The 27,303-nt window shown below is 36.8% G+C and overlaps 2 protein-coding genes across 2 annotated transcripts; both read right to left on the bottom strand.

Moving 5' to 3' along the window:
* Positions 1–1,066: 1,066 nt before the first annotated feature.
* LOC141572432 (tripartite motif-containing protein 64B-like) lies at positions 1,067–7,126 on the bottom strand. The gene is made up of 5 exons (XM_074337126.1): positions 6,566–7,126; positions 5,905–6,000; positions 4,549–4,829; positions 2,780–2,877; positions 1,067–1,675 (listed from the first exon to the last, which is right to left on the bottom strand). Exons 1-5 carry the CDS (start codon positions 6,974–6,976, stop codon positions 1,182–1,184), a joined length of 1,380 nt encoding a protein of 459 aa, XP_074193227.1. The 5' UTR covers positions 6,977–7,126; the 3' UTR covers positions 1,067–1,181.
* A 10,954-nt stretch (positions 7,127–18,080) lies between these two features.
* Positions 18,081–25,008, bottom strand: LOC109451373 (tripartite motif-containing protein 43). The gene is given in 7 exon segments (XM_074337075.1): positions 18,081–18,346; positions 18,349–18,549; positions 19,644–19,741; positions 20,652–20,722; positions 21,212–21,442; positions 23,328–23,664; positions 24,992–25,008. Coding segments are annotated over 7 exon segments (1,221 nt in total).
* Between the last annotated feature and the right edge of the window lie 2,295 nt (positions 25,009–27,303).

The raw sequence follows: 27,303 nt of genomic DNA, 5'->3' as shown, positions 1-27,303 counted from the left end.
GTATTTGACCCTCTTTGCCTTCTTTATTCTCCCACCATACTTCCCTTCTGGTAGCTACTATTCCATTGTCTATATCTATGAGTTCATTTTGGTTTTTCTGCATTGCTACTTTTTGTTTCATATCCTTTTTATGAGTGAAACCATAAGGTTCTTGTCCTTTTCCATCTCACTTATTTTATTTAGCATAATACTCTCAAGATCCATCCAATTTGTTGAAAATGGCAATATTTCACCTTTTTGTCAGAGTACTATTCCATCATGTAATGTACCACAGTTTTATCCAATCATCCATTGAAAGATATTTGGGCTGTGTATTATAATAATTGCATTTAAAAAAATATTGTCAATATGTTCTGCATAACTTGTCTGCTCATTTACTCAATATAAATTCCAAACGAGCTTCAATTAACATGTATGTCAAAAAACAAAGGTAATTTTAAGATTCTACATTATGTATATTGTAACCCTTTCAAAGAATTTTCTGCCTTAAAATTTAAATTTTTAAACATTTTCCCTTACAGTCAATTCTGTCTTTTACTAATCTGTCTTTTCAGTGTTTACTAATCTGAGTCTTTTACTAATCTGTCTACTCTGTGTTTAATGACAGGTGAAATGTGACAAAATGTATTACCCAAGATTATTTTTTAAAAACCTACTAGAGTTTGGCAGAATCTGTTACACTCCAGAAGCTCATATTTATAATTGTGCTTGTAAAGAAAGATCACTTTCATTGTACTGGGCGAGATGAGGCAAAGTGTTATTGAATGTGAATGAAGGATTTGAAGAATTGGAAATATGGTGTGCTAATTGCTAAGAAAAAGCATGCTGAAGTGAAAAGCATGTTTTGGAACGAAAGCGGATTATAATTTTTATGACAATTTTATGTTAGTATTTAGGGGGAAATTGTGACTATATGTATTGTAAGTTTCATCTTAATACAACTGTTATTTTAAAAAGAAGAAAAAGCTATTGGTTATGTTCAATTATAAACAATTTTTATTAAAAGAAAATTTAATAAACACATTTACACATTCAGCATGGTTATGCATTTTGTAAACATATAATAAGTGTGCTCCCTTAAGCTGAAATGTGCTCAAAGACAGGCATGGTCCTGCTGCCTCACATGACAACAGCTTCCTCAGACATGGAAGTTCATGCAATAAATGGTCAACCACAACTTCTCATGGGGAACCAAGGCAAAGGAAAGGCTTCAGAGGGGAAGAGAAGGAGGAAGAAACTAAACTACATATGAGGGAACCTTTGTCAGCATCATAGAAGCTCACGCTTCCATTGTCATAATCGAGAAAGACTCCAATCTTACCCAGAGGCCTTTTCATATACTGAATTAAGGGTAGGGAATTAGTGGAGAGACGATAATGATTGTTCATCTTCAAGGAAAACAGGAGAGAAGCTTCTTCAAAATCAATAGTGATACCGGTATCACTTATCAAGGAATCTTTACAGACTCCCAGGATCCAATTCAAGGAGTGTGGCATGTCCACCTCCCAGTAATGCCTACCAGAGGTGAAGGTCTGAGCTCCCCATGCCGCAAAGCTCTGCATGCTCTGGGGCTCTCTGGACGTGTCCTGACGGTCATCTCCAAACATCACACTTCTGATGTCCTCAGGAAGGTTCACATAGTGAGTGATGGTTTCCTGAGTCAGAACATTATTCACTGCAGAAAGAGGCAAAAATAAGGTCACTGATGGGATTTCCATGTCTGAAGGGCAGAGTCTCTTCAGTTGCCCCTCCTCCAAAAAAAGGAAAATAAAGACAGCAAAGAGAGTCCTGACTGACATCTATGAAGAACAGAAGTTATTACTACCTTTGCAGAACACATAAATCCTTCAACTTATACAGAAAAAGAAAAGGAAACAAACAAAAAAGAACGTATCTTGAACAGTGTGAAGCAGTGATTTAATGTCAACCTTCAGGAAGTATGTTTCAGGACACACATAAAACTAATTTTACTTTAGAAATCTCTTGTGTTGATTATCCTTGGTGTTGTTTAATAAATAGACAGCACTTTGCTATTATGTGGGTATTTACTGGGATATAAGCTGTACGTGTCTCATTTTCAAGTGTTAAGATACCTGACGGAAATCCTCATTATGCGTAGAGTAGAAGTTTCTGAAGAGAATGTTCTGTCTTTACACTACCTGTTTGGACCCCACATTAGCCTGATCCCGATTTCAGCCCTCTGCGTCTAGACCTGCTCTCTAGTGTGGGCCTAATATGCTTGGGTCATGCTCAGAGCCTTCTCCTTCTACTTGTTTCGAGATTGATCTAAAAGCATTAAAATTGTTCTGCTTCTGAAAATTTTGGTCTTTATTTCAGTCAGAACTTTCTGATTTTATAAATAATAAATATTCTTTGTGCAAAGCATGATAAATACAGTTGGAATATAGAAGCAATTAAAAGCCATCAATCACATATTTAAACTTTCAAGAGTGGAGTAAACTGAATAAACACACTATTGGTGGCTACTCTGGGAAGTAAATAATCTCTCTCTTCAAAATCACATGACCAACCCGATTACTCTTCTCTTATTATGCCTATGTTAGGTGTAATTAAAAATATGTATCTTGCTCTTCATTTTCAGTACTATAACTTGCAAAGTTCAGTTTTGATCATTGTGATAACTATACAGGGAGAAGAGATCATTTTGAAAAGTCATGTACCACCTTCACATCAGCAAAACTAAAACTAAGATGGAGAAAGGCTCATTCCCAAAAACCAGAAAGGAATTGAGGCCTGAGGCCAAAGGGCTGACACGTACCTCTGAAGCTGTTCAGCATGTCTAGGATTCCAGGGAAACACCATAAAGTGAGCTCTGGGTTCACTGGCTGAGGCTTTTGCATCTGCACCAATTCAGTCCTATAAAGAATGACATCAGGCATTCCACAGCAAAGCATGATCATACAACCGTTACAAAAATAGGAACTTTTAATCCAAGGTATTTCATCAGAATTCTCCCATTTGGGGGTTAATTGGGTACACATACATTCTATTCTACCCTCTTGGGGATGTAAGAAATGATACCTTGCCTTTATTCTAAAGTTATACCAAATTCCAACTTCCCCATTCTTCTCAGGTATTATTCCATGTCTAAAACTATACAGAATCATTCCTACTATCTCCTCCACCTCGGGGAATACAAAAATCCTGAGTGTCTTATAGAGAGCAGGAAATTCAGGCAAAGCCATTGAGACTTGAGTCTGCAAGTAGTCACCAGTGATACATTCAGTGTCTAGTCCCAGGGCCAGACTGCTTTGCTCTTTTCTGCCAAGCAAGGGGAATGAACTCCAGCCTGGCAGCCCTGCTCTGAAGTGGGACCAGGAAGCCATTCCCCCTGAAATCTTGCCTACAAGGTGGGGTCTGCTGTGATAGAACAGGCCAAGTCAGTGCTACTCCTGGGGACAAATGTACACACTCCCTTCCCACTCTTAGGAAAGCTCCTTCTTTCCTGTCTTTTTTACCTTCCACTCTATAGTGAAGGTGCCTCGTCTGATATACCTCAGAAAGATCCCTTCAGAATGTTTATTGTGATAAGGCTGGAGAGGATGGGGCTGACTGGCTGGAACAAAGCCCAGAATGTCAGATGGGTTTTAGGTATATTTGTATTCAGCCACATAAAAAGGAAACTTCTGAGACCCAGGAGAAGGCCTCAGGGCCTGTTTTGAAAGAAAATGGAAAATAGCCACAGATGACAATGTTAATAACTTAAAACATGCCTCATCGACAGACAATGACTGGCTCAGAAGTCAGAAATCCTTAGTGTAAACTCACCTTTCCAATACATTTCCCATGTCCTGCAAAAAATAAAATAAAATAAAATAAAATAAAATAAAATAAAATAAAATAAAATAAAATAAAATAAAATAAAAGAGTAATCATGATTGTTCTGTCTTGTTATACATTAGAATTGGTTTTGATAATGTATTTTTTCCCTATTCCCTTTACAGAATAATCACAGGCTATCTAAATAACAGAACTTAAACTAAAACACGAGGGGGGCTTCCTCAGGGTATATTGTGAAAGGAAGTCAGGCAGGGGTGTGAAGTCATTCAACAAGAACTAGGTTTCCAGTGTCACTCATTGTTCCATCTTATTCCCATAGAGAGACCTGACCATTTATGATACAATTAAAGCAAAATAGGAAACCATATAAAATAATTGAAGAGTGCACAAATCTTCCTTAGGCAATGGGTAAAACCCCAGTGTGTCTGCAACAAGTTGCATTTGTAGAGATAACAGAGTGGGACAATGAATCAGAGGAACACAAACTGAGAATGACCCTCACAAAATTAACGTTCCCATGGCCACAGAGGTTTCCTGATTTTGAATAATCTGTCTGTGTGGATGGTACTCCTGATTACACTGAAATAATTCTGTCCTGTCTTAGCTACCGAGGACAGAAATCTCCCAAAGATGACCAGGATACTAGGAAATAAGTGATTGTACAAACGTAATGATATGAGTCAGGGGGCATCATCACTTAGCTGAGAGTAATGCTGTGTGCAGGTAACATTTGAATGTCATGGCCACCTTGCTCCCAAAAGGGTTCCTGTCTGTGAGGATGGACCCTCCATTCTCACCTGGAGAAGCTCCATGTCAGGCTTGTGGCACATCTCAGTCAGCTCTCTGTACATTACTTTCAGGCTTTCTTTCTGTTGCATCATCCTGAGTTCACTTTCCTTGAGTTGTTGGAAAATCTCCTTGGCTTCTCTCTCCATTGTGTCCAGATGGAGGTGCTGGTCCTCACAGAGAAACAGATGCATCTTCTGATATTCAGCTTTGATCATCACCTTCCTTAAGGCCACATACTCCTGCAGAAGTAGGGGGTGAACGGGGTTACATATCCTCACTCTCAGCAGAAATCTTCAAACATCAAATATTTCCTTAGCTTCATCAAGAACTTACTGGACAAATCTTCTACCTCAACCCTCAAAATGTCTTGAGTGTTTGCTGGCCTTCTGTCCATGCTTTCTCTATGTCCTGGTGTGTTTTCATGTTAAACTGAGCCCCCGAAGGGGTCCCAGGCTCTCTCTATCTGTGATGCTCTTTGGGGTTCTTACACCTTCAATTATTTTCTGTTACTGTAATCTTCTTTTCCTTTTGTTCCTTTCCCGGATTTTTCTACATACTTAAAATATGTATGTATACACCATATTACAGATTACAGATTTTTGCAACATTCTCTACTTTTCCTCTGGGTACTACTTTATTTCTCTCCTTTCCTACACAGCCAAACTTAGTGCAATATTGTCTTATACTCAGTTTCTGAAAAGATGTATCCAAACCCTGAAAGTTGAACTAGGAACACGTATCAAGCCTGGATTATGCCACACACATGTTGTCCCTGGCACCACATGCGTTTCAACTGCGAGAGTCCAATAATACTTTGTTTTGTTTCAGTATAAATATACAGTCAGCCATCTGTACCTCAGGGATTCCTATCCATGATTCAACCAATGGCACATCAAAGACACTACTTTTGATCCGAGGTTAAGGATCCCACATGCAGAGTCGATATATGCATTTATCCTATACTGTTTTATACACGGGACTTGAACATCCCTGGATTTGGGCTGCATTGAGGTACTGGAGCCAATGCCCTGCAGGTACCAAGGGATGAGAACTTTTGGGGAGAGCCAGTTATAACTGGGCATTTGACTGCAAGTCTGTGGGGCCCTAATTCCCCTCGTTGTTCAAGGGTCAGCTGGATCAGCATTCCTTGCACTGACTTCTATTGGCCAGTGTATTTGTGAGTACTGATACATCACCTGAAACCACTACATTTTCCTGGACAGAAACCATTACCCTTTAACCAGCAACTTGAATTTAGCTAAAAGTCTAAGCCATCAATCTGCATACAAATAAACAGAACATGTTGCTTCTTACCTCTAATGACTGGGTTTTGCTTGTTTCCTGCTTCAGACTGGTTTGCATTTCTTGAGTCATATTCCATAAAGAGTCCATTCTCTTTAGAAGATTCTCCTGCAAAATAACCATGAGCTTCTGCGACACAGAAGATGATTTTGTAAATTTCATCCCTTATTTTATGATAAGAGGCAGTCATTGAAAACAGCCACCTTGAGTTAAAATGAAGAGGTCTGATTTTTTCACATTAATATACTTTGATTCTAATATTTGGTACATTAAGTGACAGAAACATCAGTAGAACATTTAGGGGGACCTTCCTGATCATATCATCCATTCCTGAGAAATGTACACCCCGATTTTTACATAACCTGACTATGCACAAGTCAAACTTGCATCAGAAGCCGGCATTCCTGGTGCAGACACCTGCCCCACAATCACACCGATTCTACATATTTGGACAATGTTTCTAAGGAAACCTCCCTTAGTAACAGCTCATCACAGCTCCCATAATAGGATCTCAATGGGTCGACAGCATTGTGAGGATACACTTATATCTTGACATTTACATGGAAAGATCACCACCTCCACCATCTCCATTCTCACCAACTTCCTTATCATCCTCATCTAGCTCTGATTTAGGAGCCTACGGCTTTCCCATCGCATTGGAGGCGTCACCTACCCTGCATTCCTCCGCAGCCCATTGCATTGGGCTGTGGCTGTGAGCCGCATGCTCTGGGGATTGAGAGCAGAGCCCACAGAGCAGGCTGTTTTCAACGTCACAGAAGAGCCTCTTGGCTTTTTTGTGTGCCACACAGATGTGCTCCTCAGAGCTGTTGACGTAGGAAGCTCTGGTCCGTCTGGCAAGGGAAGCCAGGTTCTTGAGTACGATGTTGGTTTTGAAATCTGGCTTCTCTGATCCTCCCCTGCACTCAGGGAAGCACATTGGAGTTTGGCCTTCCTCCCAGCACAGGCACAGGCAGGGACGGCAAAAGCTGTGCCCACAGTCTATGGTGACAGGGTCTAGGAAGAAGTCCATGCAGATGGAGCAGGTGAGTTCTTTCTGGAAGGCTTGCAAGGTGTCTGAATCCATGTTTCTGAAAATTTAAAAAAAAAAAAAAAAAGTGAGAGAAATGAGGGAGGGAGAAAAAGAATGCCATTCTTTCCAGAGGAGGGAAGAACGTCTTTGGCTTGTCTTTTGAGCTCCACCTTCCTATTAAGTAGGTCCATAATCTACTTATTAGCTGACCCCCGTACAAACCTTGGTAAATCAGGACAGATTGGGTTTAGGCTATGATAGAAATGAGAAAATGAGACAACAGAGCCCTCGGCATCTTTTTTGGTTAAAATAAACAAATCACACCTAACTGAGTTAGATGAGAAGAATGACTGGAGAAGAGGATAAAAGCTAGAATGATTCCAGAGTTACTTTTTTAGCTGATCTCTCTCTCTCTCTCTCTCCATGACTCTCTGACTGTAAGACGCACGCGCATGCGCACACACACACACACACACCCATATCTATGTGAATGGTCTCTGTTTTTTGCCTCTGAACTGACAAATCAAACCGTAAAACTGATTAGGTTAACTTAGGCTCATTAGTTTAAGCTGGGTCAACTTTATCTTTCCACTCCTAAAACTAGAAACAGTTGAATTTATGATTCTAACTTTAATAGCAAAACTCCTTTCCAACAATAAATTATAAAAATCATCTGTTATTTCTAGTTCAGGAAAACAATTTTTTCCAAATCAGTTCAGATTATCACAGCACCTTCACATTTTGGGTGAATGTTCAAGCTACAATTATAATCAGCAACAAGTAATCAATTGTTTAAAAAAGAAAAAAAAAAGAAAAAATGAGAACACTGGGTGTCCTCTCTACACTAGAAAGTCCAGACATGCAGTTCAGGGAAGCATGACTGGTTCATCTTTATTTTGATATTCCCCCATTGTGACCAGTGCCACATCTACGGAGTCCTTACCATTGGTCTCATATCTTTTGTACAGTTTTCAAATCAAGTCTGCAAACTGAAGGTTTTAAAGGCCTAGCAAATAGGATCTTTATAAGGGTTTTCTAATTAATGCAATTCATTTTACTTTTATGTTGATGTGTGTAAAGACTATTATTACGTACCTACATGATGTTGAACATTCTAGGTGGTTTATGACTTTGATAATTGTATAAAAACTATGGAAATCTCTTTTAAAATCTAACAAATATAGCAAAACATAATGTAATAACATAAAAATAATCAAACACCTAACAATATCAATATATTACCAATGTTCTAGTCACAGATAATTTAAGTATTGATAATTAGGAGTTATCAATATTTACGTATTAATTAACTAGGAAAGCCACTTGTTCGCTTGGACAAGACCCAAGCATGCTAACAGGTAAATTGAAAGTATGTATCTGTATAAGAGAAAGTAGACATGAAGCTATTTGCTCTAAATTCCAAACTCACCAGAGCCTATTCTGAGTGGTCTCACCTCTGGACGTTCTGGAAGACCAGCTGATATCAAGGTCAGCAAGAGCTCTCCACTCTGCTGGGAGCTGCAAACTCAGTCACACTACCCTGAAGAAGAAGTAGTCTCTTGAAAAATGTACCTTTTATGGGATTCCATTCACCTCAGGCCACAGCCTCTTCCTGCGATTGGCTAATGTCTTCAAAGGAAGTGGGAATGGCTGATTAGATTACACAGAAAGATGTCAAAATGGCTGATTAGGTTTACAACCCTGTAGAAAACAATATGTGGGGGCTGACTAACAGAATGTAGATATGTTTTGGGGTAAGATGCAAGAAACTTTCAAATATGCAACACAGTATTATTCACTATATTCGCCATCTTATACATGCTATAGAAAATTAATTTTACCAGAGGTGTGATGCTACTTGTATCGTTTTGACACTATCACTGTTTAGCAAATCACCGATGCTTCCATATAAGATGTTTCACTATATTATCTAATGTTTGAGATTTAGTCCCTTTTCTATAAACATACAAAGATAATCTAACCTTGCGAAACATTCAAAACATAAAAATCTAAATAAAATTCTCCATTTAAAAATTATCAAAAATTTGGAAAACTAATGATAAAAGCCAGCATATCCTAAAAAGAGGTAAAGTAGCAGTCCTCTTACTCAATGTATAGATTGTAAATTAACATAAGTTCAGAAGTGTCATTTGACCAGCAGTGATAGATACTTCAAAAACTGTATCCTAAGGAGACTAAGGATATAATATGTGTACTGTTAAGGCACATATAGGTATGCATTTGAGGTCTTTTTGAAAAATTAATTCTGGAAAATTGCCTCAAACATTTGTCAACATGTTACATGTCATCTACATAAGCATCTAGAGGAAGAAGTTTCTAGTGTTCTCATGTTTTAGTAAAAATTAAATGGTTATGTGTGCAGGATGTCCCCCGTAGTGAGTGGTAGTAAATGGTGTTCTCTCTTATTGGGTCTTGTCCAGCACTTACACTGTTATTTCCTGGATTTGCAATTACTTCAGACAGCACTTCAACGTCCTATACCAGGCTTTGATCTCATCTCTCCCTCAAAAAAATAAATAGAGTAAGTTAGACGCTGTTATTCTTACTATGTTTTACTAAGTACTAGTGACTTCTTGATTTCCCTCCCTGAAACCCAGTCTTTTAAGGTAAGACAAAACCCCTAGAATCTGGAGATTACAGGTTAGTAGGAAAGATGAATACATACATAGAGAAATGAAAAGTTCATAATATCTCAAATAAGGAAAAAGATTCTGCTGTTATAACTGAAGAAGAAAACAAAGCAGGTGTTATAACTGAAGGAGAAAACAAAGAAGGAATCTCGAACCTGAGATTCCTTCACCAACATCTTTCCACAGGAAAAAGCTCCCGAAAAACACAGATTAAAAAAGCTTGAGTCCCTCCTATGGCCAACAGTGGGCCTGCTATAAAACAGGACATATCTACTCATATGAACCTAACTCTGAAAGTGGAATGTTGAAAAAAGGTCTTGTTTGTTAGGCCAAGGAAATACTTATAACACAAATGTCAGACACTTTGGAAATAAAAAACAGATGGACCAAATAAAATATTTTCAAAAGAACACTAATAATCTATTATGCCTAGAGAGTCTCTTGGAAGATCAGTTCACACCAGTGGGTTAAAACAAACCTTCAGTTCATCTCACATGACAGGGTCGGGATGGGGAGTGAGGGTGAGGGTGCCATCAAAAGCCAGGGCAGAAACAGCAACACATCCATCTGAAGTGCAACATGGGTTTTAACACGACAGATAACAGGATCCCCCACATTCTGAAACCTGAACATCTTGAGAGGCGCTGTCGGATTTTGCTACTAGAAACTACCGCTGAATTCCAGGTTGACATCAGTGTGGTTGCTGGGAAGAGTTGGTGAGTCTTTTTAGCAGAAGGTGAACAACTTATAAAACTGCTTTTAGGACTCCCTGGCCAACTATAAAGAGATGTGAACACTTAGGAAACACAGCTCAAGTCACGCTCACCTGGTCATCTGCTTTTCAGCTTATATGAGCCACTTTTTTGTTTTCAAGTCAACTTTTTATTTATTTTTTTTTGGAAAATATTGTAAAGTACAGTTGGCATACAATATTACATTAGTTTCTAGTATTCAACATTGTGATTCGAGTGTTCACCACAACACGTCTAGTAACTGTCACCATACAAAGTTATTACGATATTATTGACTATACTGTACTCCCTGTACTGTGCACTACATTCCTGTGGCTTGTTTATTTTATAGCTGGAAGTTTGTACTTCTTTTTTTCCCCCCCCAGATATGAGCCTATGTTGTTGTTGTTTTGTGGAGTTGTTTATTTGTTTTTATTAGCTTCAGGTGTACAAAACAATGTAATAGTTAGACATTTATCATTTATACCCTAACATGAGCCACTTTTGACGGGAAGATTTGGAACTGACTCAGACCCTAGAGCCAGTTACCAGCCTGGCATTCTCAATATGCTGCATAGCAAGAGCCTGAAGGCAGCAGCTCCAAGCTCTCTCAGAACTGCATTTCAAATGAACATTGGAAAGTTTTTTAAAACATCTTCAGATGCTATTTTCTGTATCCTCAGAACATAGTGCATCCTGGTATATTTCCTAATATGTCTGGGAAGTTAGTCCTGCTCACCAGCACATTAGGGATCCAATTTGAAATAATTCAGTTTAAAGTGTTAGTATTTCTGAGGTACTTCTTAATCCCAATTTAGCACAAGGGGGAGGGAAAGACCCCTTGTGACGTAGAGGAATGTGGGTAGTTGTCTTTAAGTTTTAAGTTTTCTCTGAGATTAAAAAAGAGCTATAAACAGTTTCATCCAATAGGTAACGAGCAATGAATAAAATTGTGAGTTATTGAGAATGTAAGTCCACTGCAGCTGCCTGGGTTACCACATCCTAAATTAGCTCAAGCTCACTCCTGAAAGGAGAGAAAAGCTGACATGGACCTTTTTAGAGAGATCTTTATACTCTGTTCCTACTACAATGTATCTCTTTTTCACAAATGTCCCCCACAATATGGAAGCAGTTTTATTTGTGCTATTTAGGTATGGAAAGAATTGAGGTGACAAAACCCATAATACTAATACGTCTTTAGTGTGGTCTGTCTGTCCCTTATTGTCTAGACTCTAGAGCATAAAATATCTAAGATCCCCAGCCACACATTAAAAATAAACTTCTCAATCTCTCTCTCTCTCTCACACACACACACACACACACTCACACACACGCACACACACCACTTGTTGACTACTTATTTGAATGGTATTTACTCTATAAATCTATTTGGGGAGAATGGACATATTTACCATATTATGTCTTTCAATCCACAAATATTGGATATCTTCAGTTACAGTACTCATAGTTCTTTAATTTCTTTCAAGAGTGGTTAATAGGTAATATGCATGAAATTGTAGATCTTTCATTAGATTTATTTTTAGGTATTTGATGTTTGTGCATTTATTAAATGCATTTTAAATTTCCTTTCCCACTTTTTATTGTTGTTTATAGAAATATAGTTGGTTACATTTCTTCCTTACTTCACTAATTATAGATTTTGGGAAATTTTGTAACCATACAATCATTTATGCTAATCATGCAAATTATGATAGCTTTATTTCTTCCCAACTCTTATAAGATATTTTTCTTTTTCTTGTCTAATTGTATTGAATAGGGCATCCATAATAGTGTTGTATATATAAGTGGTAATAGCAGACATTCTCATTTCATTCCATATTCTGTGGGGAAAGCTTTCAAGTTCTCCATTGAGTATAATATATGCTATATTTTTTCTGGATAATTTTATAAGATTATGAAATGTCACTCCCTTTTTTTGTTTGTTAATAGGTATTTAAACATAATGAATGGGCATTGAATTTATATCCAATTTATTTATCCAACATCTAAATTGCCAAATGCATAGGCATACAATTGTTAATAAAATCCTCTTACTTCTTTATTAATGTTGAAGGAACCTTCACATTTGCCTTCTTATTCTTCATCTTATATTCTTGATTTGAACACCACCCCTCCTGTTGTTGGATGAGTCTTCCTAGGCAGTTATAAATTTAATTGATCTATTCCAAGAGCCAGTTTTTTTGTTGTTGGTTTTATAATTTTATTTTTTTCCAATTTCAGTATTTTCTGCAATGATTATCATAATTTTATTCCTAGATTAAATGTCCTAAGTTTTTGACATTCCTCATGCATTTCACACTTACAACACAGCCCAATTCAGACTAGTCACATATCAAGGGTTCAATGTCTGCATGTGACTACCCGATTAGGCAATACAGAATTAGGAAAACCACCCAACTACATAGGAGACACCTGGTTTTCAAATCCTCTCAAAAATGAGAGAACAATTTCAAGATGTCAAGTAATCTTAGGAAGAGAAGGTGGATAGGAACCTACATTCTCTAAATTCCAACAAATGACCATTTAAATGTTCTTATGATAACAGTTTTACAGGAAAAGTTGTCAAAGTTAGCCAGGTTGGTTGCTTTATAGGACAGTATTCACTGAGGATGTAACTTGGCATCATATTGACCACCAACGAGCGTCTTTATTTTCTAGAAAATGTGGAGGACTGAATCTTATTCTTAAGCTCCTTTGTAGAATTTCCAAAGAATGAACAATTTTAACATATTATAGTACACTACTAATGGAAGATTACGTTATAGTAGGTGTAAATACAAGTTCAAGTCATTTGATTGGATTTACATAATCGCTTAATCTATTTAAGGAAACAACAAACACCTCATAATTAGATTAGTTTGTTTGATGCCATTATTTGATCTTACATTTTTAAGCCCACATAAAGTGACTTTATGTGTGCCTTTCAGTGACCCTTCAGTCTAAACCTAAAAATATATTAACTGCAATAGGACTTTTGCATAAATCTTTTTTAAAATATTTATTTATTTATTTCAATTATAGTGGGCATTCAATATTGTTTCATATTAATTTCAGATGTATAGGTAGTGGTTAGACATTTATATAATGTATGAAGTGATCCCCCTGATAAGTTCAATACCCACCTGGCTTTATACATAGTTATTACTATATTGTTGACTATATTCCCTACTGTATTTTACATCTCTGTGACTATTTTGTAAGTACCCACTTGTACTGCTTAATCCCTTCACCTTTTTTGCCCAGCCTCCCAATCTCCCTCCCAGCTGGTAACCATCAGTTTGTTCTCTGATCTATGAGTCTGTTTCTGTTTTTTGTCTGTTTGTTTGTTTTGTTCTTTAGATTCCACAACATATAAGTGAGATCATATGATATTTAGCTCTCTCTGACTTATTTCACTTAGCATAATATCCTCTAGGTCCATCCACGTTGTCACAAATGGTTAGATTTCATTTTTGTTTTTATGGCTAATAGTCCGTTGTATATATGTACCATATCTTCTTTATCCAATTGTCTACTGAGGACATTTCAGTTGCTTCCATACCTTGGCAGTGAAATAAGGATGCTTATATCTTTTCAAATTAGTGTTATGGATTTCTTCAGGTAAATACCCAGAATTGGAATTGCTGAGTCATAAGGTAAATCTAGTTTTAATTTTTTGAGGACCTCCAAACTATTTTCCATAGTGGCTGCACCAATTTGCAGTCCCACTAACAGTTCATGAGGGTTCTCTTTTCTCCACATCCTCACCAACATTTGTTGTTTTTTTCATTTATTGATGATAGCCATTCTAGGTTGTATCTAATTGTGGTTTTAATGTGCATTTCTGATGATTAGTGACATTGAGCATCTTTTCATATGAAAATAGACTTTATTTTTTAGACCAGTTTTAGATTCAGCAAAATTGAGAGGAAGGTACAGAAATTTCCCATATACCTCCTGCCCCCACACATGCATAGCCTCCCACATTATCAGCATTCCCCATCAGAGTAGTATATTTGTTACAATTGATGAACCTACAATGACACAGAGTCCCATATGTAAATCCATAGTTTACCTTAGGGTTCACTCTCGGTGGTGTCTATGAGTTTGGACAATTTATAATGAAATATATTCACCATAATAGTATCATACAGAGTAGTTTTACTGCCTAAAAACCCTCTATGCTCCACCTGAATCCATTATGCTGATTATGATTTTTTTTTAAGCAGAGAACATTTTTCTTATAAGGCAATTAAAAATAAATGTTTTCTGATAAAAAAAACAGAGTTCTCTCAGAAAATTGTCCTTTAGGTTGAAGTGGTTTGTCAGCATGTATGTATAAGTATGTATATATTTTATTATAAAGAACTGCTTTTCCTGTTTGTGACCTTTTGGAATTAAAGACATTTCACAAAATAGAGTTTGAATGACTTTGAGATACATTTACTACTCAACAGCAGCATAATCTATGGCGACTGAATTATAGGTATGAAACTGTAAAAACGTTGTGGATCATTAGATCAGTATTCTGAAAAACAAATTAATTGTAGTGACTTACAAAAATTCCCAAATCACAGATCACAATAAGTTCATAGATCAAAAGTTAGTAGTGGGCTAATGAACTTCTCTGAAGCATTGTCTACACCTGATATAACTATGAAAAACAAGTAAGAATCAAAACATTTTTGATGAAATGTATGAGACTGAGAGGCGTCTACTTAGTATAGTGATCCTTTCAACTCTAGGTCAATACATTATAGAGATTAACTCTCTATTACCTGCTCCTCACAATCTCCTACTTTATTATTTTTCAGTAATCATCTCCACTCACCATCTAAGCCTGCCATCATATTGCCCTATTGTTTTTTTTTTCTTCTCTCAAGTAACAGATTTATTTCTATATTAAGTTTGTGGCTGAAGTTCAGGATAGCAGGCTTAACTGTATGCATTTTCATTCTATACTTAACTTGTGGCTTGTTTTTATTTCCTTATCCTCCTCATTCCTTTTATTTTCTTTTTCTCCTAACCTGAACACACACACACACACACCCATAGGAGAGGAAGGTGGAGATTAATTATTAATATTGAACTTATTGATTTAAAAGAGCCTTTAAGTTAGTTATGGTTACACTTTGTTATACTCGTTGCAAATATTTTTCCTAGTATGCTGTATTTTTTATTATTAGTTTCTTTTGTTTGTAGATCATTTACTTTGTGATTTTTTCCAATTTTTAGGTTTAGTAGGTCCTAATTTATCTAGACTTGTTAAACCACACCTTCATTTTCTTCTGATTTTATTGTTATATTCTTCACATTTAACTGTATATTTCATCTGGAACTTATTTTGGCATTTGAATATATTTTGGGTTGGATATAAACTGAATTTAAATTGTTTGAAAATTTCACTATTTGGCATTTGCATTTGTTATCTTTACAAATAGCTCCAAAATATTTTTTTTAAAAACCCAGAAAGATCTGATTTACTCAAGTAAATGTAGTAGACAGCACATGAATTGAAATATGAGAAATCATAGTGAAAGGCCCTAATAACCAGAGATGAAATTCCATCTCTATTAGTTTTTATAAGACAGGTAAATAATAAGCATCAGTCAGTTATGTAGATATTCAGTTTCATTGAAATACATTAATTCTAAACCCAATTAATATGATTAACCCCTTTTCTTTGTAAATCAAGTAATTAATTTACTGCCACAAAACCCTAGTACTATAATTATCTGTTTAATGTCTGTCTCCTAAAAAATTATGTGAGAAGGGAATGTCAGGGACTGTGTATATCTAGGGTATAACAATTCATTCGAAGCACAATAAAGGCATTTCATAAACATTTACTCTATGAAAGATATAAACTAACTTTGTTACTATTTTTTTTTTTTTTTTTTGCCAATAAATTGAGAGGCAGTGATGATGGTTGCTGATGTGGTTTGGAATAAAGGTGTCAGAGCATGAATGTAAGGGACTACGTGAACTTCATTTTATTGAGTGCTACTAGCCATCTACTGAGAATAAGAAAGGAGGTGATTTGAGGTAGCTGTTGTCAGAAGAAAAGTCTAGATCAGCCATTGATAGAATGGGGTGAGGAAAATGTCTAGAAAACCAAAGTAAATATGATAATTTCTGCACTAATATTAATAATATGTATATTTTTAATATTGGCAGTACACGTTTCTCAGGATTAACTGTGTCGGATCCTAGAATACTCTTTCCTTGCATTAGGTAATCTGACTCTCACCAACAGTCATTGGGAGGTTGTTCCATTTCCTATATCATTTCACCTTAGAGTCATGTATATTTTAGAGGCAACACACAGCAAAGGTAAGCACACAGATATTGGAGACTTAATTATTGATTTAGTTCAAATCACTAAATTAATCACGGCTCCGTTTCTTCATCAGAAATAATGGATTAAGGTTTTTATATGTAAATTAAACAAATTTATAGGAAAACTACATGGTAAGATCTCCATAAATGTAAACTCATTACTAGTAATGACAAATGAAGATATTGGTAAAGTGAATTTAAGTGACCTGTTCCAGACAACGCAGCCAACACTCATTCTCATGTATGGTAGATCACAATGTCTGTTAAGCTTGAGTCTCATTTTCTAGTCTAAGAAACCACCTTGATTTAATTAATCAGCTTTAATTTCTAATAATATATTAGGAAAACATATTTGATGGAGGAAATACAATGGTGAATTTACAATTCAGCGTGGGACAAGAACAATTAAAACAAAAACCAAGGCAATACTGTATGATAGTGAAATGGGGATAGATAGTAGGGAGTTTATGTCTGCATTTTGTTTTTCTGTCCTTCCATCTCCTTTCTCAGATCCTGGGCAATGATCTTAAATAAATTAACAATGTAAGACAGCCATGACCATAAACACACACACACACACACACACACACACACACACACAGCCCTAGTCTCTATACGTTCTTCCTCCCATGAACGATGCCATTTTCTCACACCAGTGAAAAATCAATGGGGTTTAAACTCAGCATATGTGATTTAATCAGTTTTTCATACCAGCCTTCAAATCCTGAAACTGTAAAGTTTTGAATTTATGTCCTAACTTTTATAGCAAACCCCTCTCAAGTAAAGTAATTGTCTCATCCATTTAATTTATTCCTGCAAAAATTTGTTTAGTGTCCCTGATGTCCTAGCCAATGTGTTAGCTATTGAGAACACAGCAGTGAAAGCTAGAGACACTTCCTCTCTATCTCTTGTCATTTATTCTATGGTAAAAGAAAAGGATCAGTTATTCCATGTTCTCTAAAACAGGTCCTAAAAGTCAGTGGAAACTTCCCTGTCAATTTGTTTTTTTTCCCTGAGTGTAAGTTCACTTGCACTATTGACTAGACCAAGAGGAAGGAGAAGAAAGTAGAACTGACATGGTTATGGCAGATAACCTGGTCTGTCCATGCTATGCAAACCCTGTGTTCCTGCATTCGGGATGATAAAGCAGGATCACAGTCGTATCTATTTTGGTGACTCCAGCAAGCTCAGAAAACAGGTAAGCAACAACAGCATATATTCTAGATAATGAACCACAACATATGATTTTCATGTCAAGAAAATGGACCCAACAAAAGTTTGCATTTCACACTATCGTCAGACCGAATAATAAGAAAAGGAGATTACATTAAAGTAGAAGCATAAAAGACAAATTATCATTGATTTGCTTCAACTGAGAAGGGCTCCCTCAGATATGGAGATCGTGGGCAGAAAGTCAGGTTCCTGACTCAGCTCTAATCATGAATGGCTCGTGTAAATGAATGGCCTGAAAGGGAAACTGAACATGTCATCTAGATACCTCTGGAGAGGAGAAGGCTTAATGCGGGAATGGTTTATGAGGGAACACTTCGCAATATCCACAAAACTTCCACTTCCGCTGTCAGCATCAAGGCACACACCAACCCTGCCCAGAGGTTTCTCTACAAATTGATGAGTCATCGGGGTGGTGGTCCAGAGAGTGTAACGATTATCCTCCTTCAGACATAAAAGGAGAAATGTGTTACCGCCCAATCCCAAGAGTCATCCACGTGCAGCTCCGAATAATGTTTGCCAGAGGTGAAGACCTGGGCTCCCCACGCAGCATAATAGTTACATGTTCCAGGATCCAAAGACACATGAAGACTGTCATGCATAAACCTCAGCCTTCTCACATCATCAAACAGCCTGATATTGTGACTGGTTATTTCATTAGTGAAGGAAATTTCCACTGTGGAGAGAAGAGAATATTCCAGTCAAAATCAATGTTAAAAATAAAACTGTCTATGAGAGAAAGGTTCTCCTTAGTGTCTCACTGGAAAAAAAAATTCCAAAATTAGAAGGGTAGTTCTGACTAAAAAATATCGGATTCAAATGATGCCAGAGTGTCTCTTGAACAAATACCTAATTGCAATATAAAACACTTCCTAAAAATTCAGAGATCATAAAGGAGAGGGAAGTCATGTCTATTTGTGGCTGGTTATTTTCTTGACACCTGAAAAGATAGATACCTGTGCAATGCTTCCAAGTCCATAGCAATATAATTTACTCCACCACCCCTTCTCAGGGGAGGAAAAAAAAGATATACCTGAGACCAAATAAACTGTGATCACTTTACCAGGATAAAATGATATTCTCGTTAAGTAAACAAATTGACATTGAAGAAAACCTAGATGCCTTCTTAGAAGTGGTTTCCTACTGAGTATTGTCTCCCTTAGAAAGCTGGTTCCACCTGAGGACTAGACTTCCTCTTTCTGCTAGACTAACTCTCCAGGTTTAGGTTTACCGTGGGCTCAATATATAGCCTCATCCACCACCAACTTACTTCATCATTGTTATTCATAAATTCTTGGTTTCTGCACTAATTTTTATGTGCTTTTTTCTGATTACATCATTTGAAACATACATTACACATTCAATTACTCAGAAACTTTAAAGAAAAAAATATTTTTAAAAATATAACTCATTGCCCTTATTTGAAATTGGAATACCTTGAATTAACATCCAGTTTTCTATGACTCAGTGAGCAACTGATACTTTATATGATAATAACTTTAGGGGCTCAAGGATCCCTTTTCTGGAGCATGTCCTTTAACTTATCAAATCTATAAGTAATTGATAATCCTGAGTCCCATGTATTGGTACACCAGCTTTCACGTTATCTTTTCCCTATTATAGTGACTCTGTGACTAAGCAGGACTATACATGTCTCTTTGCAGGCTGTTCTTCCCTACAAGGTGAAGATTAAGAAAGAGGACAAGATCATCCATAAAAATCACTCTTGAAGGGCCCTGCCAGGTGTTCCCACCAATGTGCGACACTCACCTCGGAAGCGGTTGAGCCTGTCCACCAGTCCAGTGATGGGCCACGCAGGCAGTTGTGGCTGCAGAGGCTGCGGCATGTGCAGCTGCACCCGCTCAGTCCTACGAGGAGGAAGATGCAGTTACACTTTCTGGTGCCCAAGGCTTCTCAACCACACATTGTTTAAGGAAAGTCCTCAGCCTTTAACTGAACACTCTTCATCTAAATCCTTTCCTGCACAATTATGGGATACAACTGTGTCATTCTTAGGGAATCTCTCTGTTTTCTTCTTGGCCTGCTTCCACCCCCATTTCTCAGAAGTTCTTGCCTCTGTCACCTGCTGTCTGGGAATACCTAGTCCTTGCACTTTCAGTTCTTACTGATTTTGAAATCTAAAATCATAAATGACCATTTTTCTAGAAACTGTTAATTGAACCCAACAACACATACCTCCCTCCACCACAGTAAGGACAAAGGTTAACTTTTGATCAAGGGGACAGGAAATCATATTCAGTAAAACATGCACAACATGTGCATATAAAAATAATTGGATACAATCTGAGAAATTATGTCTGCACTTTGGTAGAAGTAGCTCAGTCTTTCACAGCCCTCACAAGCTCCCATTGGCATTGAAGATGAAACTCACCTTGTCAGTTTGTCCCCTAATTCTTGTCAAGAAAGAAAAGAGAAGCTTAGACTTCTTCAGAAATAGGGCATTCTGCCAACCAGTCTTCGGATTTGGGCAAGTTCAGAAAAGTACGAATCACTATTGCCCTCAAACTATCTTATAAATTACTTTTTATTTTCCTCCCTAAAGATAACGTTTTCAGAATCTAAATTCTTTTTTTAAATTTAATTTTTATTTAACTATAGTTGGTATACAATTATATATTGGTTATATTAGTTTCAGGTGTACAATAGTGATTTGACATTTTTATATTTTACAATGTGATGACCCCACTACTTCTAGCAATTATCTCTTACTGTGTAAACTTATCATATTATTGACTATAAACCCCTCTCTCTTTTCACCCTTTCTCCCACTCCCTCCCTTCTGGTAACCATCCTTTTGGTCTCTTTTTGTTATTGGTGAGTTGAAAATCCTGTGTGAAAACAGAAGACAAGGGTAATTATTTGCATTGCTGTCACCATCACCTCTCTGCAAAGAGATCTTTTCTATGGCTTGTCCCCAAAAGGTAATACGCCCCCAAATTAATGGCAAATGAAACCAAGCATATCCCAACAGAAAGAAGACATATATAGGTGCTTTAACCAAATGTCTCCACATTGCCCAACTGCAGACCACAATTAAATGCCCATGAATAATTTGTTCTTTGCTGGTTTTTAGTGAAGCAAGACATAAGAGGACATTTAGGATGGGAAACATTCCCTGGGGAACCTCCATAATCACAGTTCCATAAAGCTTGCTTGTTCATGATCAGGTCAGGAGTTGCGGCTTATCTATATTATTCCCAACTGGAAGAGACCCCTCACCATAGATGCAGGAGATACAGAAATATATCTTTGGTATGAAATAATGGAAATGTGTGGCTTCTGATATTAAATATGCATATCACATGCTGAATTCCTACCTGGAGCAGCTCTACATCTGGTTTATGGCACAGGTGCACGAGCTCCTCATACATTGCTCTTAGGCTTATCTCCTTCTCGATCATTTCAGCTCCACATTTCTCCAGTTGCTCAAACATTTTTGAGCCTTCTTTAATAAGATTCTCTAAATATTGTTCTTCTTCCTCATGGAGAACCAGTTGCAGAGTCTCATAAAAATCTCTGGTTTCATCTTGCTGTCCATTTAGATAAGTCTGTAAGGATATAGATTTTCTAGATCAAATACTCAGGGTGACCTTATCCTCCTGTGCTTAAAACAGCATCTAGTTTAATGATTCGTGTTCCTTACCAATAAACTACATGCATCCTGATTTCGGGTCATCCCACTTGCCAGAAACCACAAACTTATTCCTCTTCCTTTATCTTCCATTTTAACTATACCCAAAGCCAATCCCACTCTTCCCTCAAACCACTTCCATCCAATTCATGAGTTCCTGAAACAAATGGAGAAAAGCTTGTCATTGATAATTTCCTTCACATGCATCCTCTCAAATCTGAAAGACTGCATGCAAGCAATTAAAATTTATCGTCGATTAATCAATCATAATATGCAATAGTCTGATCTTTGTGATAGTAAATGAGTCTCCACTGTCTAACCGTCCCTGCTCCACAGCCTGACCTCTCCCTCTTAGCAGCAATGTTGCATTGTTCTCTCAGGATTAAAAACCATCAGAAAATATCTTCCTGAAATTCTCATCACTTCAAACTGATGTCCCTCCTCCCCACCCTTTTTTTTCTGTTTTCCTTTGCTCTGTGAATGGGCTTCCATCCTCCATCTAAAGCCACAGGCTCTCATATTGTTTTGAAGGACATTAATCCTTATTCTATTGCATATTCTCTCCCAATAGTTATGGATTCATGCTCTCTCCAATCATAGCCTTTTTCTTTTCTTCTTTTCCTGTTTTCCTTTTTAACATGTTACATTTTCTCCTAAATAAACTAATGTTACTCTCTAGCACCCGCAGAATCCGTTTTCACCATCACAGGCACATTTCTTAAATTGCTGGTCACAATTCATTTTTCTGGCATGTATGTGTAACCTAATTCATACATAATTACTTTCTCATACATACCATCCAATAGACAGATATTCCACCATCTTTATTCTTTGGATTTTTTGGATATTTCCCCATAAAGATTTCATTTGGTTTGAGAACTTCGCCTGTAAAAGAACTGTGAATTTTAGCCGAGAGAAGCAAATAGGTTTAGTTTCAGACCCCAAATGATAGATGTTTAAAAAAAGTATTTTAGATAGTGTGTAAGGTTAATCATGTTTCTCTATTCATCTTTTTTTTAAATTAAAGTTTATTGGAGTGACAATTATTAAAGTTACATAGATGTCAGGTGTACAATTCTGTAATACATCACCTATGTCACATTTTATGCTCACCACCCAATGTCAATTCTCTTCCCATCACCATATATTTGACCCCCTTTACCCTCATCTACCACTCCCCTCCCCCCTTACCCTCTGGTAACCACTAAATTGTTGTCTATGCCTATGAGTTTTTATTTCTTCATTTGTTTGTCTTGTTCTTTTGTTTTTTTCAGCTTTATATACCACATCAGTCTTTAAAATGATCAATTTTAGGAGATATCAACCTATTGAACCACACAATATAACGTATTCATTTTTCTAAGGAAACTGATTTTACATAGCATGGCTACTTCCAGATGAAGCATCTTTCATCAGAATTTGGAACGAGTGATACTTGTTCTACGCTAATTCCAATGCACTTTATCCTACTTTTTTGTCAAGTATTAGCAAATATGCACCCCATAGCAAACTTTTTGGCATTTGTAGTTTTTATACCAGAGACTCTTTCTCAAAAGCAGGGTTTTATGAGGCCTTGAGTATGATGCTGTATCATCAAAATGATGACCATCAACTTAACCACCATCCCATTGGACGCAAGCTCCATGAAAGTCGGCATACCAGTGTGTTTTCATTACTGGTGCTTAGATTGGTACTGGAGACTCAATAAAGAGAGGATTAATCATCACGATCCTCACATCCTTATCATCTCTTTGCTGTTCTATCCCCCCAGCTTTCAAAGTGCTTTCAGAGCCATCACTTACCCGGGATTCCTCAGCAGCCTCTTTAATGGAGCAGTGTCTGTGAGCCTCGTGCTCCTGAGAGCCAGAGCAGAGCAAACAGAGCAGACTCCTGCCATCTTCGCAGAAGATCTGCTTTGTCTCCTTGTGTATATCACACATATGTTCCTCAGAGCTGAGGAATTGCCAGAGACAGACTTTTCTGGCAATGGACACCAGATTTTTCAGTAGAATACTGGTTTTGAAGTTTGTCTGCTGTGATGGTTCCTTGCACAGAGTTCCTTGCGGGGCTTTCAACTTTCTCCCAGGAAACACAGAGACATGACAAACAGAAACTGCCCACATCCCATGGTGACTTGGTCTATAAGGTAATTCAGGCAGATGAGACAGGTGAGTTATTTATGAAAGTCTTGCGAGATGTCTGAGTCCATTTTTCTGAGGGAAGAAAATCAGGTATTTATACCTCTGACCTGAATACACAAAGGTCTAAGTAATATTTGATTCTGGCTGTGATTCGATTCGATAATAACATTGCGTTTGGAGCAGAACAGGCTTGATTGCTCATGTGACACAAATGGAAAACTTAGACAAGGAGAGTTCTCAGGATCTGTAGAGAACTAGGCTTTGAACGAACACTATCCACCTCTTGCCTCCCTCTCTCTATCATAAAAAAAGAACCCTGGTTTTTTGAGGTCTTACTTTTACCACATAGCTTGAGTTTCAGGAGTTTAACACAATTTATAGCCCCAGGTGGTTGGTCTTGAATGCTCTGAAAATCCATCATAAGGCTCAGTGCTAGTCATTGATTTAGCAAAGGATATTTGAAAAGCTTCAATTTTCCTTATTTCATGTAACTGTCAGGGATTTTTCCTTGGATATCCTTTTTTATCTCAATCAGGATCCACATCCCAAAACATTGTTTTACAAAATGTTGTGAATACTTTAAGAATTAATGAAGAGGAAACCAAACATTGTCAAATTGGAACAGAGTCTATCTAGAATCTACTTAAATGAATATACTGATCTGTTGAATAGTCCTCCCCCTCTACTATCTATACCAAAGACACTAAGTCAAAGACACTAAAAATTAAAGAAAATGATTGTCTCTTCCAAGTCCTATAAATGATTATCAACCACCCCTTCACATTGTGATAAGATATAACTTGGATATAATTTCCAAGCTTCTTTAAAATTTAAGTCAGAAAACTTATACTTCTTAAGAGACAACATTTTCTTCACTTTAAAACAATATTTTCCTCAAATCACTGAATGTGTTATCTAGTTATATAATATAAACTGTCATCTTTTGTGTATATAGGCATGTACCACTATTAAAGTAGACTCTAATGTGTACTACATATAGAATGAAATATTCCTTTAAAAATGTTTTTAATCTACACCAGGTACAAAAATACAAGATATCTGGACACTACCTTCTGAGTCCTTATAATATATGGGAACAACTATGGGATGCATAAAACTAAAGAACTAAAATTAATCATTATATTAATTCCAACAGACATACACATAGGACGCCAAAACAGGAATGGAACAATTTTCACTAAGTTGGCAAACAACGTCATTTCATAGGAAAAACCTCAGTTTACAAATAAATTAAAATTAGGAAATTGTTTTATTTGCCTTTAGGAAAGATGCAGGAACTACTCAGTGGTCAATTGTGTACTCACCTAAGGAGCATATCCATGGTCTCGCCAATGCTTGCTGTAGAAGTAATAACACAGAGAAGTCAGCTCAGGGATCAAGCCTTCCAAGTGTGGTAGCTTTCCAAAGTCTCCCCAGCCAGGTGAGTTCCAAACACACTCTCTCTGTTCTGGAGAAGAATGAGCTTGGCTCCCTGAATCTCTTTATATTGAGTCTCTGAAGACCACTTTCTTCCAGAGAGTTGTTAATAATGACTAGTTTTCTTCAAACCAGAGAAAATAATTAATTTAACACCTTAGCTAATCTCCCTAAATAAACCTCTACAAACATCACCTCATCAAGAGCCTCTCATTTTACAACAAAACAAGGCTCATATGCTGCCTTTGCATATAAATTTCTGGACATTATGAACTTTTGTTTAATTTACAAAAAGGGAGGAAGGATTATTTTGTCAGTTAGTGATTTTAGAAAAAAATGCCTGAAAACTTGGACATGTTTCCTGAGGTTTGTTTAAATATGTTCATTTATGGAGTAAGCACTTACTTGTACTCATCGATTGACTTTCGTCATTTTAAGGTAAGACTTTAATGTAAGAACACATTTGGTCCACCATTCCAGTGACCTAATACAGAATGCTTTTGAGACTTTAAAACTTTTCAAACTTTTGGGAGCTCTGAAATCTATAAGTATACCCTTGTTTTAAAGGGAGACCTCAAATTCATTGTTTTCATACTTGAGAAAATCAAATCGAGAATATCTTTGTGAAAAGATAAGAGGAGACTCATGTAATTGTGATGTTGAAAGGAGATCAGTAGCAACAGTTTCCCTCAATCCAATCTTAGGAAATAAGATTAATCATTCACTCTGTGCTTCTTTTTCCCCAGCCACTTGGAAATCTTCCTTTGTGAGTTGTCTCACCTCACCTACAGTCCATCTCCAAAGATGTCTGGGAAACACCCACAACTAACACTGACTGCATTAGCCTAATCCTATTAACAAGACAAATCACATTTACAAAAAGGAAGCAGCCTGCAAGAATAAAAAATGGATGATCAAGGAAGATTCGTGGGATTTTTGTAGCCTTGAGCTTGGAAGATTGATACAGCTTCTAGAGAGCTAGAGTAGTCCAGGAAAGGTTCTATAGAGTGAAGAAAACAATGCCTCAACTAAAGATCAGACTAAATTGACATCCTTTCTCAATAAATTTATAGTAACATCATTCTTCAAACACAAGGTAGGAGTGGACTGTAGATGCTATTATTTCTCCCTCATATTCTATCTTCAAACACCTATTTGTGTGTATATACATATATATATGGGATGCAGGCTGGACTATATATATACATATTTTTTGCTGGACTATAATTTGATTGTATTTTCTTTCATATTATTGCTTATTCGCTATTATGCTTACATTTCTACAAGCAAGTTTTCTACTGACTATTTTATGTGTTATTTCTTTGTGTCATCTAACTGTACGATTTTAAGTACCAGTTAGCATATCTAAACTATTTTAAGGAAGGATCTTATTCATGCCTTATATTTATTCTGTTGTAGTAACTAATGCAGTAGTTTCAACTGGGGGAGATATTGTTTTTTCCAGGGGACATTTGTTGATGTCTGGAAACATTTTTGGTTTCACAACTGGAAGTCACTACTAGCATTTAGTGTAGAGACCATGAATTCTGCTATACATCCTACAATACAAAGAGGAACCCCACCTGAAGAAAGAATTATCCCATCCCAAATGCCAATAGTCTGACATTGAAAAATCCTGAACTAGAGAATCATAACATGAATTAATAATAATACTTGTATTTAGCCGGTAACTGGAGAGAACGAAAAATCAGTAGAAGTCATGCAAAAATGGAAAGCTAAGAATGAGATTAAAATGCTGTTGGTCAAGATTTATATAGGATTCCCTAAAGTCACTCTAGAGGATGAATCTAAATTCATATCTACTAGAGAATGATATTTTGATTTGGGATTATTGTCACTGTGATTTATTTAAGATGTTCTGCCTTTTAATTCATAAATGTATTTTCAATACTGGGAATAATACATCTGAAGGCATTCTTGGATTATTTCATGGCTTATTTATGAACGATTTGTCCTAGATACTGAGAAGCAGCCATGATCAAGACAAAAACCAGTGCTACGCTCCTGAAGGATATAGTCAGGGAGCAAGGCATTGAACAAGTAGATGCAGGAATTTTAATTACAAATTGAGTTAATGACATGAAGGAAAAAAAGGGGGAGGGGGCAAAATTAAGGGAATATATAATGAGATGTAAACTTAGGCTAGTGTAAGGAAGTGGCCTTTGAAAACAGACTTGTG

The sequence above is a fragment of the Rhinolophus sinicus genome, linkage group LG06 (genome assembly GCF_036562045.2).
Source record: "Rhinolophus sinicus isolate RSC01 linkage group LG06, ASM3656204v1, whole genome shotgun sequence".
Lineage (NCBI taxonomy): Eukaryota > Metazoa > Chordata > Mammalia > Chiroptera > Rhinolophidae > Rhinolophus > Rhinolophus sinicus.
This window is presented reverse-complemented; position numbering and strand designations above follow the sequence as displayed.

What these genes read in the sequence shown, in the direction of transcription:
- LOC141572432 (XM_074337126.1), bottom strand. Translation starts at nt 6,976, where the DNA reads ATGGATTCAGACACCTTGCAAGCCTTCCAGAAAGAACTCACCTGCTCC. An exon ending in GGGCTGCGGAGGAATGCAGG is followed by an intron (nt 6,001 to 6,565) that starts GTAGGTGACGCC and finishes GTTATTTTGCAG; the next exon opens with GAGAATCTTCTAAAGAGAAT. An exon ending in CATGCTGAACAGCTTCAGAG is followed by an intron (nt 1,676 to 2,779) that starts GTACGTGTCAGC and finishes CTCTTTCTGCAG; the next exon opens with TGAATAATGTTCTGACTCAG.